The following is an 18561-nucleotide window of genomic DNA, read 5'->3' on the forward strand; positions in this document are numbered from 1 at the left end:
ATGAGTGAGCTTACTAATAGAGATCAGATTGCAATCCAAAGTAGGAACATGAAGCACAGAAGTGGGAAATAAATCTGGAGAGATGCAGACAGAACCAAGACCAGCAACTTTGGAGGCTGATCCATCAGCAATCCGAACAGTGAGGGTCGGATTACACGACCGGTAATCCATTAATAAGGAGACATCCTCGGTCATATGATCGGAGGCACCTGAGTCAACAATCCAGGGGCGAGAAGGGGTTGAATCCAAGACGAAAGCGGATGGGGAAATACCTTGATAGGTAACAAGGCCGGTGACACCCGATGCCACACTAGTAGGCTGGACTGGTGACAACTGACAGAGCATCTTCTAAAGGGCATGAATTTGTTTTTCGCTGAATGGGCTCGTTCCTGGAGAGGCTTCAGTGGTGCTGGTGGCAGCTGCCTGATGATCCCGTTTGGGTTTCCCATTGGCGAGTTTGCCATGAATCCGCCAACACGTATCCCGAGTATGGCTAGAACGGCGGCAGTGGGGTCAACCCAAGGGCGGCCCTGACGTTGACAGTTGTCTGTGGATGGAATATGAGTAGCAAGTGCAGACCCGTCGAGAACTGTAGTGGACAAGGAAGCCCCTAACACGACCTTTTGGTGACTCTTCGCGGCGTATATCGGAGAAAGCTTCACGAATTGTTGGAAGAGGTTTCGAATTCAAAATTCGTGAGCGAGTTTGGTCAAACTCAGATTTGAGGCCGAGAAAAAATTTGAAGGTGTGTTTTTGTTCTATGATTTGGCGAAATATGACAGAGTCTTCGGGACACTGCCAAGGGTACACCTCGAATAGATCTAGTTGTTGCCAATACCGAGTAAGAGTATTGAAGTATTGGGTGACAGAGAAATCACCTTGACGAAAGTCATGAAGAATTGTCTCAACAACAAATAATTCGCTTGTATTGTCTGCACTAGAATAGGTTTCACGGGCAGCATCCCAGATTTCCTTAGCCGTGCCACAGAGAAGAAAATTTTCGCCAATATCAAGTGTCATCGAGTTAACAAGCCAGACCATAACCATATTATTCTCGGATTTCCAAGTCTTGTATGACGGATTTGTCATCATCGGAGCTGGAGCATCACCAGTGAGGTAGTCATCTTTGCCTTTGCCGCATACAAGCATCATGACTGACTGAGACCATTGGAGGTAATTCAGGCCGGTGATTTTGTGGCTGGTGATGAGGACAAAATTACTGTCTGAATTGCTGGGCAATGAAGACCCAACCGCGGAGGGGTGGCTAGAAGTGACATCACTAGTGGAGGAGTTGTAGGCATGATCGTACTTAGTCATTGTGGCACGACAGGAACTGGTTGTGCTCGGTCGCGGAAAAAGAGTCGGCGCAGGAGAAGAGTCGACGACAGATCGCGGGAACTGGCTGTGCTCGGGTCGGCAATCGCGGGAGAAGCGCGATGCGGGAGAAGCACGATCGCTGGAGACGATCGCGGAAGAAGCGCGGATGATCGCAGGAGAAGAGCGCAGAAGCAGACGTGAACGCGAAAGCGGATGCCGACGATCTCGAAGCCGACGCAGACGATCGGAGAGAGGCGTGATTGGTAGGAGCAGCGCTCGGATGCGGACGACAAACTAGGGAAACGCTCGATCAAGGAGGATCGCGGGAGAGAAGGGTCGTGATTGAGCCGAGCGGGAGAGGTTTCTCTTTGATGTCTCTAATACCATGTGAATTTTGAATAACTTTTTTTCTCATTTAATACATAGATAATTCACATATAAATAGGCGAGTACAAGAGATAAAATGAGGAAAGAAATCTTCCTACAATTAAGTAATTCTTATAATTATGGAATAAACATAAATACCTATAATTGAATTACTACTCTTTTTATACTATGACTAAATATAACAAGTACTAAATAGAATTAAAGTAAATAATAATGAGCGTAATTCCACAATTTTGTTTAGTCCCCTAAGGTAAAAATAACTCTAATTTGAAGAGTTAATATTCATGTAGTCATCAAAGAAATGGTGGCTAACATTTGCAAATTATCATTAGTCGTCATTTTAAACTTAACTAAAAATGTATGCTCAATATTTTCTACAAAATTATCACTTCATCTGAAATGATACTCAACATCCAAGCAAGTGTAACCAGAAATTAGGATCCGTATAACCAACAAAAATTCTGGAAAAAACACCTTGTAGAAGAATCAGCAGGTAACTCTTGAGGTTCGAATTTGCCTTAATAAGAAAATATATCTTTAATATTAAAAATAAGACTAATAAATATAATTATAAAATATAAACATTAGAATTGATTTTCCTGCTTGTTTTAAAACGATAATAGGGCCTTGAATGCCTCTTCTAACGTTTAATTTGCATGAAGCATTCAGGATGTATATGAGCCATAATAGTCACCTTCATTAAACTCTACAGCACTTCTATTAACATTCACAATATATGTGACATTGCTAAAATAAGGAAACAGGTTTTTTTTTCCGTTTTCTTTTTTTTTTTTTTGCCAGAAGAAACAAAAATACGTTTGGATACCAATATGATAGCCACCATGTCTTTTGTTCAACTACTATCAAGCTAGATCCCCCCAAGATATTGATAAAAATAGAAATACTAAATAGTGAAATAGATACAAGAAGTGTCGTTGCATCCTAAAATCTGAAATGCAAACTTACTATTTCTCATGATCCTTCAGAAAGGATGTGCCGTAAATATAGGTTTTTTACCCTACAAACAAACAAAGAGAATTATTAGAAAAACTAACCCGAAGAATTCTGGTTGAATGATGTTAACTTAATGTAGCCAATCCTGGAGCTGTTATTTCCTCGACCAGGAACCTCACAGAGTCTCAACTTCACAGGGTTCAGAGTAATTCTCTCTCTCCTGCCAATTTTATTAGTGAGTTGGTAATATATCTTGTTGATTTCCACAAGGAAAATAAATATGATTTCCTAGATATTATTCAGAGAATTATTTAATAAAATTTTTCATGCAGTGGATAAAACATTCAATCAACAACACCAACATGAATATATCTAATCTTGCCTCAAAAACATATGCTTGATTTCAGTACCAGTGCGAATATCCAATTTAACAGTGCTTCCTACGATACCTCTGCACGGCAATCACAGTTAAAGAAACATTGAAGTATTAAATTAAGAATAATCAAATTAATTGGAAAGGAAAGGAACAAATTAATAAAATAAAAATGAAAGCTGACTGGGAAAAATAAATAAAGAAATAATTTATTTAGTATAAATTATTACTTGCTTTGAGTTACAGCAAACACCATCCTCTAGCAACTAAAATGGCTTGATCAAATTATGAATTTTATCATAAATTACCTATTCTACGACATTTGAATATATCTAACAAAAGATGGATGCTTTTCTGAATGACTATCATTAATTTTTATAAATAATCTAATGGATATGTAAATCATCAAAAATATATATTATACTTATAAATAATATAATGAATCCATTATAAATCTTAATATAAAAATGTAAACATTTTAAATTATCAAAATGGGCTACATAGCTTCTACTAAACTTCATGTATAATTAATATATATATAAGAAATCTTTAACTTATATTATGATCATCTTTCTTCTATAATATATCCAAAACTATGCATTGATAATATTAAGATGAAGGTCAAAACAAGGTCACTTAAATATGGCTCCACTTGCTCTTTTTTCCTTCCTAAAACAACAATTACAATATCTTATCACCAAAAAGCTTTGCGGGATAAATAATTTTGCTACACAATTCAAAATGCACAATAATAATAATAACAATATGCATAATGATCATTTGAACTAATACAACCATTATTAATCATAGATCTAACTAGCTTTAGTATTACAATTTTTAAATCAGGATATGCTTTAATAATTAAATAAGTGAATGTTACAATCATAAGCAATAAGCATAAGTGTTTGTAGTTATCAGTGTCTTTTTTTTAGTTAATATTATTAGTCTTTTTGGGCTTTCTATATATATATATAGAAAGCCCAAAAAGGCTGATAATATTAACTAAGAAAAAAGATACTAATACAATGTATTGGAGGGCCCAAACATGACACCCTGCGCATATCAATGCATTATGCTAGTCAATTACAAATATAAAATTACTCACTTTACTCTCATTTTCTTTCTTATTAGTATTAATAAAGTCTTAGAAGTGTCATATGATGTCTGTAGGGATTTTGACACATGTAACTCATCGGCCATAATAATAGCTGATAAGATTCAGGCTTAAATAAAACAATTATCAATAGCTCCTTTGTTCTAGCTTTCAAGGTTGAACAATATCTTACCAATTTTCTAGTAAAGAGAGTTGGAAATTAATTTCTAGCCCCTATTAAGGTGCAACTAATCAAAACTTTTGTTTCAACCTGCGCAACACATTATCGTTTGCCAATATATTCCACAAAGCACGACTTTTAGAAATTGCTTAACTTTTTAATAATATTTCAATATACATTTAAAATTTCTTAGCTTTGATATGCACCTACCATCAGTTAATTTATAACTGAGGCATCAATGTGCAATATTTAAAATAACAAATAAGTATTTGAATATGAAGGGCTTGTCATAAGACAAGCACAATATGGAATAACACGGGCTTATTTCTAGCAAAAAAATATAAGTGCAATCATCAGAGATTTTGACAAAATAAAATATTATTAAAATTCTCAATATGAAAAAAGTTAATTCATATGCATATACAGTCTAAAGTATGGAAAAATCACAATCATTAGACCTATGAGTTATTTCTTCTTTTATTAGAAACCAAGTATCTCATCAAAAGTCCTAGGCTAACCTCTCGCACCTGCCACCCTAGAACTTTGATATTTTGTATAAAATTGAATAAAATATCAAACTCCTTGATTAAACTCAATTTCTAACTCTCAGAATAATTATATATTAAACATCTTCAAAATAATATTTTACCTCGAAAAAACCTCTCCATATTTCAGCCTTTTAAATCTATGACTCAAAATTAAAAACTCGACGGTTTTGATAAAAATAGAGCTTTTGAACAGATCAAAATATAACTCTATTTATAACCAGATGCTTGAAAAGACAAATTATAAAAAACAGTCAATTGAAAATCACATGAACATCTTGCCCAATATTATAGTTTAAACAGAAGACCGAGTTATATGGAGGAATAAACTAAAACCTTCTAATATAATATAAGAAATCTTTTTCTTGCATGAGCGGCGCCAAACTCCTAACTGAACCCAAATGTCACTATAAATCTTCCTTCGAAAGGTAGGTTCCCTCCTTTCTCCAGAAAAATAGAAGTCAACCACAATAAATAAGATAAAAAAGCTAATAGGAAAAATAATGTAAAACATGAAATGTTCAACCACATGTATATGAATTATAGCATAATTTAAGATGCTTGAAAGCCCCTGCATGACGCGACAATTTAATGTGATAAATCCTATGATGAACAAGTGTTGACCTCACTACCTATTCTATATTTCATCTTGGTTGAATGCGACAATAACCACAATGTTAGACCTAATCGCATCAAAACATTTCGCCTAACTGCAAACCGCTCAATCATTGTCATTTCCAAAAAGAAATAAATGTACAACATAAATGAGCTTGGAACACTAAACATACCTGACAAGAACTCCCCCTTTCACTTAATTCACCAGACACGAAAACAACAAAATTCATTGAATGCACGAAGCGGGGGTAAAATTTAAAAATAACAACAGATAATGACAATTATAAATTTTAAATTAAAGAAAGAAAAAAAAATTGTGTGTGTGTGTGTGTGTATAAACTTAGAGGTACTCTTTGAATATGTAAATTAAGCTAAATTCAAGATCCCATAACAGGCTCCTTGCAAGCATAAAGTCCTTCCATTCCGTAATCATTAACAAGTCCTTAAACCAATATATTCCCTTCAAAAGCTTCAATGAGATCCATCCATATTAATTCAGAATCAACCCTGGAGCTGAAATGTGAAATGTAAGAATAACTGAAAACAGGTACAGCATATATTAAACAGCTTGCAGCTAGCATTAATACAACTGCTGCAATCCTTCAAATCTTGCCACACATAATACCAGTCTGCCTCAGTGATTTATAGTCATAACCAAATTTTCTATCAACAATAACAGCAACTTCTATTAATTTTATGTTACAACACATCAAGATATTTATCTGCTCGCCACGTTGATGATAAAACATGGTTATTTCAGAAGAAGTACTAAATTATGATACCTTTTTCAAGATCCATTTAACTAAATATTCTACAATCCATAAGAAGTTACAACAAACTCTGGAAAACAGAACATAATCATGTGTAGTTTGGTTGTTTCTACTCAAAATTGGGAGAAGTACATCGCCTCATATAATTTAATTCCGTAGCACTTTACCACTCTAATCTTTAAAAATAGAAACATAAACTAAATGCAGTTAGGGTTAAAATGTAAAAACTAATGTTCTTAACCAAATTGTCAAAAAAAAATGCACTACAAATGCCCTAATTTATATATAATAAAAAGAGATGGTTTTGTTTTTTTAACTCAACATGTTATAAACCCTTTAAGGCCATTTTTCATATTGTTTGCATCTCCCATAATCAATTTTCAGACTTTGACTAATAATAAATTGAACATGCAAAATTCATTCCCTTTTTTAAGTGAAGAGAGGGGTGTGGGTTGGGGGGGGGGGGGGGGGGGATTATCATTTGATATGACAGATTTTTCATAAGTAAGAAAACATAAGAAAAAGAAATTATCTGATGAGAAGGAATAGCAACATAAATAAGTTGTCAGAAAAAAACACTCACTGTAAAAGCTCAGCCGCTTCATATATATCCATGTCTTCAGTGCTTCTATCATCAATTGCCAAAATTACATCTCCAGGTTTAATACCAATCTTATTTGCAGGACCACCTGGAGATGCGGAAATCACAACTAGTCCTGTAGTTGGTATGTCAAGCCCCATGGGATAGCCAATCGATAAACCTACGCCTGTAAGTTCACCTTGAGTGCCAGACTGCCTTGAAACAAAAAAAAAAAAAGATTCAAGTTGGAGTAAACACTACTATAAGAAGGTCCTGAAAAAAAAAAACATAATTTACTAACTTGATTGATGTAGTAAACTCATCATAACATGCTGGTCAAGCAATAAAAAAAGGGGCATTTACATGCATACCACCTAATTCTTATGTGATTAGATATCTAACACCTAAACTCTGATTTTTTACATTTATGCCATTCAAATCTTTCATATCACATAAAAAATACCACTATTTCAACTTTTAAAAAGTGAAATACACCTTTTCATGCAAAGGAAAGATGGCATTTAAAAGTTTAGGTGTTAGATATGTAAATGCATAAAGATATGTAAATGCATAAGAATGAGTGGAATGCAAGTAAATCCTCCAAAAAAAAAAAGCCATACCCGCAGACTCTTGAATTTCTCTGGTTCTAGAAACCGAGTGAATGGGTCATCAAGTGTGGAAAGCATTTTCTTAATTGCCATGTCTGAAACACAAGCAATAGATACCATAAAAAGCAATCAGCATGAAATTTGGATACTGAATGAAAAAGAGAAATCAATAAACAAAGGAAGATTTTGAAGTTGGAGTACAAATGTTACAAGACGGGACGAAAGCTAATGAGTAACATAAAATAAAGTGCACGCCTAGTCCAATGGGCTTCCCTTACTGAAAAGTCTATGGAGTTGATGTACATATCCTTACCTCATAAAATAAAAGTTCTTTTCTGGATTCAAAGCCTGACATATTGAAGTGGCACAACTAACCCATTGCACGAAATCAAGCCTTCTACATGAGCCACATGGGTTAATAAATTCTACAATGATCTCCCGACTATCAGATGTATCCAATTTAGTCACAAAATTTTGTAGTGCTAATTTAATCCCCAACTAATGTAAATTGATCTCAATTGATCCCTTAGGGACTAAATTGGGATCAAATTTGCATAGTAGAGGAATGAACTTGAGATCACTTTTGTGTCATTATTTTTATATGAGGGACTATTTTGAATCAATTTTATATAGACTAGGGACTAAACTAATAGCACTGCAAAACTTCTGGACTAAATTGGCCACATCAGAACAGTCAAGGCACCATCTACGGATTAATTCCTGAGAAACATAATAGCACTACTAATTTTGGAATTCCTACGTTTATCATAATATCATAGAGTTCCATTTAGAGAAAATATCACATAACAAAAGTACAAAGGCATGCATAGCTTACATGATTCTACTTTCCATAAATTACAATTTGTGTTATGTTCTTGCATGTGAGTAGGAATGGATGGAAGCTAGTGGAGGTTAAATATGGAAAAAATCACTAGTAGAGTCCCAAAAAATAAAGTAAATATTAACAGAGGTTTTGAAAACGTAAGCTTAATGTAAATTCTCATCATTGGCAATTGGCATAAAGTGCAATACAAATAGATCGGTAGCATATAGTTAAAAGAACATAAGGTCTTTTTGGAGAAGCAATCATGGCACTTTAAAAATAAAAATGAAATGCACAAAGGGAAAATTTGTATCACACTATCATCATACGGAGGACTTCAAAAACATGAGCAATAGGATGCACCAAGTGAATGTGATTCCAACTAATATAGGGTTGAGGAAAAATGGCATATAGTTTTTTATGCTCACATATATAAAAGGCCATTTTTAACTCAAATCAGTGACTATCGTTATCATAATAAAGAGCATGCAAACCATTGCTTCAAACCCATCTTGAGATTTTTTTTTCTTAGAATTTTTTTTTTCATCTGACCATGAAAAATTAAAGCATACATGTTTCTTCCCGATTATTCATTGGCTCAGTGCGAAGTGCATTTTCTCGATAGCGGAACCAACTTTGCCCATTAAAGGTTTTATCAAAATAGGCGCGATCGACGATCCTCCATGCCTCCAAGAAAAGGCGATTGTCTTCAGTGAGTGCCCCTACAATGGATCATCAAAGAGTAATGTGCATATTAATGGCACGCATAGAAGTAATGAAGGTGTTTAATCAAACATCGAATAATTCTAATGGAATTATTTCAGGTAGATGGTTACAAGCGGCTTTACTGACTGTTACAGATGCTGATATAACGAGCATTATGCTTAAAACCACATAAGACATGGTACCAATGCCTAGTATGAATTTTTCTTGCCAAAATGTCACCTTCATAACTTTCCTTCGAAAAGATGAGATACTTAATGATAAAATTTTGTGCAATTCATCCAAAAGTATCTGCAGTCTTTGGCACAAGGATGCGAGAACAGAGACCTTTTGAGGAGCTATAAGCAGCTTAAAATTTCTTCCTCCTCTGACGCCACATATATGGCACTGTAAATTACTCCCAAAATAAGATGCCACAGCATTCAAGGCATACTGATACTTACCCGGATCCTAAGAAGTGAATAATTTTCAATTAGTTCAACATATTAGTTGATGCATGAGTAACCAAATTAAATTATGTTAATTTATTATAACCATATGTCATATGGTATAGAGTGAACAGAAAAAAAATAGCAGTAAATTTCCAATCTCAATTAGAACAAGCTAAATGGCACAACCGACAGAAATAAATGAGCAAAGAAGCCCCAGAGGTTATCACAACCGAATGGATAATGAAGTTTGTGGTCCCAACTAGGATGTGGGAAATAAAATACCTTTTCACTTTTTTTCTTTCGATGTTCACTCGAACATAGAAAAAAAGCAGCATTAAATAACCAATCGCCAGGTTTCATTACCAACTTGCTCAATCGATACATCAACTATGACAGGCATAATTTGTTCAATCTTACATTCATGAATAGATTCCAACTCTCTTAGAAGTTTATGTTGAAATATGGACTCATACACAACTTTATTCTAACTCTAATTTGAATATGGATTAAGATTTGTGATCATGTTCTAATTTCTAAAATAGTTGCAGATTCTGATTTAATAAAATCATATGTTGTAAATTTTGTGTCAAATGCATCATCAAGAAAATATATGCAAATTATGATTTTTTCCCAATAGGATCAAATTCATTTACGCATGATTCTTGGATTAGAATGTGTATAGGATTCATGCATTAGAATGTGCTTGATAGGATACAGATAAAATTTGTATTTTCTTTCTTTTCATTCAATTGTTTTTTTTTTCATTTTCCTTGAAGATTTTTCTTTTATTATTCCAATTTGTTGTAATGTCTAGTGGTACCAAAACTAAGGATAGCTAGGAAATATTGTGTACTCAACTTGAAGATCAAGAGAAGGTAACAAAATGCTACCTGTTTCAAATGGAAATTGTCAAGAGGATTATCAAAGCTATCAAGAGACTGAAATTCCACTTAGTGTGCAGACTGGCTAAAAAATTTAGATGATTTTAAAAAATAATGCATATAATATTTGAAAAGCCATTCCACTGCATATAAATAGTACAAGAAACTATGGCCTAAATGATTGGGATCACTTTTTATTTTGTTTCTCAACAATTTGTTGGTTCTAACTTTTACTGTGGTTGTGGACTATTTCTCTTTCTTCTAATTGTGGAACTTTGAGACCAAAGAACATAAAAATTTTGTTTAGACATTCAAGATACACTTATAAAAGTATTATTTCATTCAACATTGCAAAGAAGCCATCATGAATTAATATTCTTCACTGTGGTGGGAATTGTGATCAAGAATTAGATCTTTGAAGACAACAACAAAAGTTATTGATGTAGTGGGAAAAAAATAGCTAATATAAGGGTAACAATAATGTCACAAGATTGATCAGATATCAAAGAAAAGGGCATTGTCAATTTCCTTAATAACAATCTTATGGGACCATGTTTTTTAAATTTGTTAATGCATCTACCTTTGTTTAATATGTAGCTCTATTTTTTAGAGTGTATGATGAATTTGTTGATAAAGTTGGAGAGGACATTATTTGTTCAAATGGATAACAAATAAAGCAAGTGCATATTAAGAGGAGGGATTGATTGGCAACAGAGTATGAACAAATCTATATAAGTTATATTCAACTAAAACTTTAAAGATGGATACCTTTTAAGTTATAGAAATAAAGAGAAGGTGATAATAGATTTGATTTTTTAAGTGTTAATTATATATTATCTCATGATAAATGGATAGATCAAAGACTTTATGAAGAACTCGAAGTTGAAGATGAAGTAATAGCCTTGGGCGATGATGATAATGAACATATCATTGTTAACATTGACAGCGTTATTGATTTGAGTATGCCTTCAGTTTCACAATCATCCAAAAGAAAAAAAAAATAAAGCCGATTTGGAGCATAAAAGAAATAAAAAGTTAATTTAATTATGGTGGAATAACTAATTGTGTCATTAATTTGTTATTTTCTTTAAAATTATATTGAATATAATGTTAATTGATATAGATAATAAGAAGGAAATGATAGTAGCAAAGAAAATGACCAAATGAACGGAGGCAATGATCATGACGAAGTAGGTGGGCTTGATGCTCTTGCAGTCAAAGAATGTGTCATGAAATTTTTTGAGAGATTTGTCTCCAGTTACCAAAAAGATAACACAAACTTCAATTCCAACAATCAGTTGTTGAGGAACTACAATCCAAAATCCACAATCTGAGTCCGTCTCCAAAACCATCTAAATATTATTTGACATCTTTTTTTCTTTCTTGTTATAACATCTGACTAAATATTTAGATGTCAGATGAGATTAGATTACATGTCAAAATGTTAAAACATCTGCCAACCTAGGTCGTATTCTTTAGTCTCTTCAAACTTTTGCTCTTCATAGTCACTCTCTCTCTCCTTCATATTCCTCAGCTCTACTACTAGACTATCATATCCTTTGATTCGATAAAGATTCTTCACCGGTATCAAAATCTCCAGCAAGTAAAGCTTGTCACAGGTGCCTTCCTTTGGCTTTTGTCCTCCAAAATTAATGCTCTCGGCATCTCCTTGTTGGTCATTTCAGTCTCCTTTTTGTGCTTGTGAGTTTTTTTCCTTCATCCAAAACTCATGCTATTCAAAATGGTTGTCATTGCTTTTTTGTAACTTCAATCTTATAAGATGGCAAATAAATTTTACGTTACATACGTTGAATAGTAACAATCTAACAAACACCGACATCCTTAATATCATAACATAGAATCAAATAAAGTACTTTCAGATAAAACAGAGATCTAAAAAGCAAGCAAAATTAGCCATAATATTCAGTAACTAACATTAATAAACATCTTAGTGCAAAAATTGGCAGAGAGATATAAGAATGAACCTCGTTAATGACAAGAACTCGATCATTACTTTTTTTAACTTTCTTCGGCTTCCTTCGGAAATGCCTAATCCAAAATAGGTAAAGAGATTGAACGCAAGATGATAAAAGTAACGCCAAGTATTATCGATAAACATAGAGAAATCCATGCTACCAGAACTTGCAATTAACTCTAACTTCATTCGACGCCCGCCCTTCTATGAGATAAATCTTTGGATGCTCGTCGCTTCGGATCGGGAGGGCTCGGCCCATCACTTGGTACTGATGAAACTGCAAAAAAATCACAATCCCAATAACTAAAAAAAACCTTTGCATGTTGAAAACCAACTAAAACCGCATTAAAATCCATTGTCGTCTGAGAAACAGGTAAGCAGGAGAAAACATTGTAAGGGTATAAGGGGCTAGGCTAGAAACTGGATTCTCCTACCAGGAAGCTGCCCATTGAGACTGAGACGGTGGAGAGGATCTCGCAATCAGCGTACGTGGACCATATAATTTGTCCCGGCGGGTTCCGTTCGATAGAATTGCATTCGCTTTTCAAGGTTCTGGCGGGGCTCCATCTCTCTCGAGTTGCGTGATTGGCTGCATTTAGATGGTTGGTAGGTATGCAAGAATGGTGGATAAACAGGATTTTATTTTAAATATATAATTTTTTGAGTTTAATATTTTAGGCGGTTAAAATAATATATTTAAGTTTTAGGGAGTTAGTATGTAAAAACTCTTAAATATATTTATAATATATTTGGTTACGGATTTAGAGTAGGATTTAACCTAATTATTGTAAGATGGTCAGTTTGGACAAAAATAAAGCCGACAATTTGATAAATTCTGATTTCATTGATTTCTAATTATTAGATTTACTGAATCTCATGAATCGGCTTATTAGTAAATCTAGGAGACCGGGACGATCTCTTCCGCGAAAAAGGAAGATGTGAAGTCACCTTCCTCAATGGTTCAGGGTAGAAGCGGGAAGGAGGAGAAAGATGAGAGTATCGAGTCACGAAAGCGATACTTTGGGTCATAAGCTAGTGTTTTGTCAGGGTTGTAAATGAACCAATGCACTCGATGAACAACTTAAACTCAACCCGATTTAAGGCTTGATCATGTCCTTTCAAATTAGTAAATAAATAAGTTTAAGTAATTTTTAAAAGCTCGAAACTTAAAAGAACTGAACATAAACATAGTCGAACTTATTCGTTTACGTTCACGAACAAACTCGTTTGTCGTCCAACAATTAACTTGTTAAATACTCAATATTAAACTCGATAATAACTCGTAATATATATATGATATATTGTTTAAATAAAATAAAATTATTTATTATTTACTTGATTATAAATTTAATAGTTAAATATTATTATATCAATAATATTTTTACTTTAATTATTAATTATATATTAATTTTATTAATAAGTGATTATACTTTAGAATGAGATATTTACACTTAAATAGTGTGTCATAAAATATTTTTCTTGTAGTTTTCATAAACTTGAACATAATGAGTTCATTTTTTATGATCATTACACACCAATTACCAACAACATTCATGTGAATTATCTTATTGCTATTATTTTCTTATTAATATGATTAAATAAATGTTCATCCCTAACTTTAAGGATCAATTTAGTTTTTTCACTTACAATATTTGAACTGGTGTGGTCCTATCAATAAGAATTATGTAGTAAATTAGTAAAGTTCAAATATTTTAGAATTCATAATCGTTAAATTAGTAGCTGTGATTAAATTTGCAAATTTATTTATTAAAATTTTTATATGAAAATATAGATCTTTATCTAAAACTTTTAGCTAGTTTGAAGAATTGTTCACTTGTTATAAACAAATTAAGTATAATTCATGTTTAAACATTGGAAAGTTAATAAATCAATATTTAACAATGTCTGAAAGCTAGACATAGGCTCAAACCAAACATAAACAACTTATAATTATACCAAGGCAAGTCCGAAAAATGATACACTCGGCTCGGCTAGACTCCAATACAAACATATGTTTTGGGTAGAAAAGGGAAGGTTCTTAGAACTATATTGGGAGAAGAGGATTAATGCAAGCTTGTGTTTTTTATTTCAGGTAGCTTTATTAATTTAATTGATTAATTAATTAATTAATTATTTATTTATTTATTATATTAAATTAATTGTAATTAGACAAATTTAGATGTAATTATTTAATAATTATTTTATTTTAAAAGATTTTAAGTAATTCTTCTTTAATATAATTTCTAATTAGTGAATTAATTATTGATTAATGTTATAATATTGTTTAATAAATAAGTTTTAAATTAATTTTTTATTAATAATTAATTTGTTTAGTGATAATTAATTATTAATTAGCATAATTACAAATAAAATTTAAATTGAATTTTAATTAAATTTAATGATTAATTTTAACCATTTTTTTTTTCTAACAAACATTACAATTTTTAAATCCTAACAAAAATTGCTAAACAGTTTGATAGGATTCAACTAGGTTTATTAAATATATTTTCTAATATTTTATTTAAGTTTAATTATTTCGTGATTTACAAAATATAGATTTCCAAGATTTACTAGATTCTACTAATTCAACTCTCATTTGCTTCCGCACATCCCCTTAATGATCAATCAATACATAAAGATGTACATATTAAACATATAAATCTTTTTATTTACTTAACCAAACAATTTGTTATATTCTTTAATGAATCTTATTGGACACTCAATAAAAGAGGACTATGAACCACAAAAACTTGTATTTGCCGCTTATGAAATAAACCTTCAAACAAAGAGGGTATGAATATTCTACAAATACATTATATCATCATTTGTCCTCATTGTCTTTACTGGTCCTTCTAGTAGACTAGTACAATCTATGCGTTAAGGCGCCTTTTCTTCTAAAAATGCATCTTGCTCTAAGATCTCTAATGGACCCATATTTTTCACTTGTTGACCACCAAGCCTTATCATATCTTAATGCATGTCAAACGATCTCGTCGTAAAGAAAAGCAATTATATGGATGTTGCACTTCTTGGCTCATATAAATACTTAGAAGGAAAATAACTTTCTTTGATGAACATAAGTATGGCTTTGGCAATCGAGATGATGTTTACTACTTGATTATTAATCCTTTCACAGATAAAGATTTGCAACATAACGATATTTTTCATATTCATACCACATGCTTTTGTTTGTGTTAAATGAAAATTATGGATGTCAATAGTATTATGAAAATCATTTTTAATTCACATCAATGCAACGTGTCTTGCCTTAGATTGTAATCTAATCCTTACTTTATCAATCATATTTGCACAACTCCAACAACAACCTCAATCTAAGATTATCTTAAGGATAAATGGTTTCACAAGCTCCCTTATCAAACATGTCATGTTAAATATCCAATTAAATGAAAATAAATGATCTTAGATCCCAAGTTAAAGATTTACTAAGAAAATCTTTCTTTACTAGTAATCATGCTCCTGATATGAAACAACTCCTTTTATGCATAAGAAATATAACTCGAGTAAGAAAGTCTATTAAGGGGTCGTTTGGGGCAGCTTATTTGGTGCGGTGACGTTCTGAAAACACACCTGACCTGCTTGGGTAAGTTGCGTTTCGACAGCTTGTGCGTTTTCAAAACGGTGAAAATAACGCTTTCACACCACATCTATTTAGGTGTCCTATCTAGGTGCGGTGACAGCTTTCTAAATGTGGTCTGATTTTTACATAAAAATAAAAATTTGTAATAGCTACCTTACCTAGCTTATCAACAGATTATTTTTAATCATTTTATCAACAGATTATTCAACAAGCTACAGCTGCTCCAAACAGGCTCAAATTGTTATGCTATAAATAAAATTGTAAAATAATATCACTTTTTGAAGTTTACAATTAGATCACATGCTCGATGTGATCACAATAACTTTTTCATTTTTTTCAAACCTGCCCTCTACGCTGGGTGCCATTAAATTTGCCTTTAACCAGTTCGAAAATGATAATAATAAAAGTTCTTTAAAATACCAAATGGATGTTTGAATTGTTATTCACGTCATCAAAGTTATATAATGCTCTTTAGACATATTTGTATGTTTTGACACGTGCTTTGATGTCCATGCTTGCAAAAGTAGTCCCAATACATTCTGATGGCATCAAGATTTATCGTCTTATTGAAGTTGATTGTCTAGAACATCATTAACTGGTTCTATAAGTACATTGACACGAGGTTCATACCTTAATTTCAAAAATGTGTTTTTTTAAGAAATATAGCTTGCCTTCTTTGACATTCACAGTGACAATTGAGAATGTATTGACAGCCTCAAGAAAAAAAGTTATGTACCCGAAGACAATATATTAAAGTTGTGGCAATAACTCTCAATGGCAAGAGCTTACAACCAATGTTTAATAAACCATTCTGCGTACAAAAAGTGAACTTTGAGAAACTCAGTAACTATTTTTCGTCTCTGGGACAAGGGTCTACACCTGTACTCAGAAGCTTATAGTGGATCATTCTGATTGGGTTAGACTCTGTAGTGTTTTTTTTTTTTTTTCTCTTTTCATGCTTTTCAAGTAAAAATTCTTAATGTCTCCACCTATTATTTTCATTATTTGTGTGTGTCATGAATTTTTATACAACACTAAGATGTCAAATAATCACTATACCGTTGTGAATCTTCCGACATACAACAACCTTAATTTAAAAAGTTATCTTATGCAACCGAACATGCCTTTTTTTGGGATTTGTAGTGGCAATTGAGTGTTTACATAGACCATCTCAAGAAAAATGTTATCAACGACTAGTAGCTACCATGAACCCTCTTTAGGGGGTCTGTTTGGCGTAGCTGTTGATTATTTATAATCTGCTAATAAGCATATTATTCTGATGATTTAATAATCTGCAGATTATTAGAATAAGTTGACTTGCTGTTTGGGGGAGCTTAGTTAGAATAGTTTATTAATAGTTGTTGCTGGAGAATTGATCATTCTGCCCATGTTTGTTGAAACTGTTAACATAACTTATGTAATCATTTATTTGTTTTATAAATTATAAACTTATTAGCTAATAAATTTTGATTAATCAATTATTAATTACATTAATGAAGATATATAAATTATAATATATATCTATTATAATTAAATTGATGATATATAAATTAATTATATATTCTTAAATTAATTATAATTAAAATTTTGATATAATTAATTATAGATCCTTAAAAAATTATGATAAATTAATTTAACTCAGCCCATATAATGCTACAGGTGAAAGTATTAAGTATCGTCTTGATCCAGCCCTTTCACGGCGGGGAGGAGAGAACGGAATCAGAGATTAGGCTCGCCAGAGCGCCGCTTGTCTCAACGAAGAGAACGGATTGGCTTTGGAGGGTCTTCGTGAACGAACCTCGCTTATCACTCCCCCTCCAAATTTTGCCCGAAACGATCGCCTTCGTGAACGATCCCTCCTGGTTTTGCCCAAAACGATCGCGAGGATCGCGAAGGCAACGACAGACCAGAAATTATCGAGGAAGGTAAGCCTGTTTGCGCCATTCTTCCTCTTCGCTTGGTGAGAGGGCGAGGGCGAGGGCAAGGGCGATGGGGAGGGGGCACCGAAGGAAATTTTCACCCGAACGCGGAAGTAGGCGCATGACGCGGCTCTTTCTGTTAAGGAAATCCCGTAAGCGCGTGTGAGCGGCATGAATAATCTGCGCCTAACGTGTTTTTCAAACACTTCCGTGGCGCTTTCATACCGCCACCGTACCCCAACAAGTCGCCCCAAACGGGCCCCTAGTCACATCCTATTTCTAATTTATTATGAGGTTTCGTGGTACGATGACACATACAATTATTGTTCTTAAACAACCCTCTCTTACATGGCCCTCAATCAAGCAACAATTCCTTGACATAATTAAATTACAAATTATCACATATCCGATTAAAAATTCTGCAAGTCTCATTAGCAAAAATGATATTATCATTGTTGGTTTCTATCACAAGACAATCACCTAATGGCTTATTTCTGCAAAATCATAAACTTGAAAATCACAGTAAATTATAAGACTTCTATGAAATAAAAAACTTCCACAAAATTATTGTGAAATTTAATCTTCAGTTAAAAAAACTATTGTATATTATGAATTATTTATTATCATAAATTTTTGTCTTACACTATATAAAGCCTATAAATACTAACAAATCACTTTGTGCTTGACATATAAATTATGTCGTTTGCTTAACCAGAATCATATATCCTAATGTCGCCCACCCAAAAAGGGGGGATAAATACATATACACCAGGCCTATTGTGTGATAT

General features: G+C 32.8%; 1 protein-coding gene across 5 annotated transcripts in view; it reads right to left on the bottom strand.

Annotated features, from left to right (window-relative positions):
- LOC110033847 (carboxyl-terminal-processing peptidase 2, chloroplastic) overlaps positions 1-12860 on the bottom strand; it is a 32579-nt gene extending 19719 nt beyond the window's left edge. For 3 of the 5 annotated variants that reach the window (XM_020737978.1, XM_020737976.1, XM_020737979.1), the window contains exons 1-9: positions 12691-12860; positions 12418-12533; positions 12267-12330; positions 9083-9419; positions 8819-8968; positions 7436-7518; positions 6819-7027; positions 3041-3109; positions 2760-2878 (exon numbers count right to left, since the gene is read on the bottom strand). In XM_020737978.1, coding sequence (XP_020593637.1) covers positions 2760-2878; positions 3041-3109; positions 6819-7027; positions 7436-7518; positions 8819-8968; positions 9083-9419; positions 12267-12330; positions 12418-12533; positions 12691-12705 — 1162 coding nt within the window. In that variant the 5' untranslated portion in view covers positions 12706-12860. Of the gene's footprint in view, positions 1-2759; positions 2879-3040; positions 3110-6818; positions 7032-7435; positions 7519-8818; positions 8969-9082; positions 9420-12266; positions 12331-12417; positions 12534-12690 lie in introns of all 5 variants that reach the window. The other 2 variants (XM_020737980.1, XM_020737977.1) reach the window with 2 other exon arrangements.
- Between the last annotated feature and the right edge of the window lie 5701 nt (positions 12861-18561).

This window comes from Phalaenopsis equestris, unplaced genomic scaffold (genome assembly GCF_001263595.1).
Source record: "Phalaenopsis equestris unplaced genomic scaffold, ASM126359v1 Scaffold001307, whole genome shotgun sequence".
Lineage (NCBI taxonomy): Eukaryota > Viridiplantae > Streptophyta > Magnoliopsida > Asparagales > Orchidaceae > Phalaenopsis > Phalaenopsis equestris.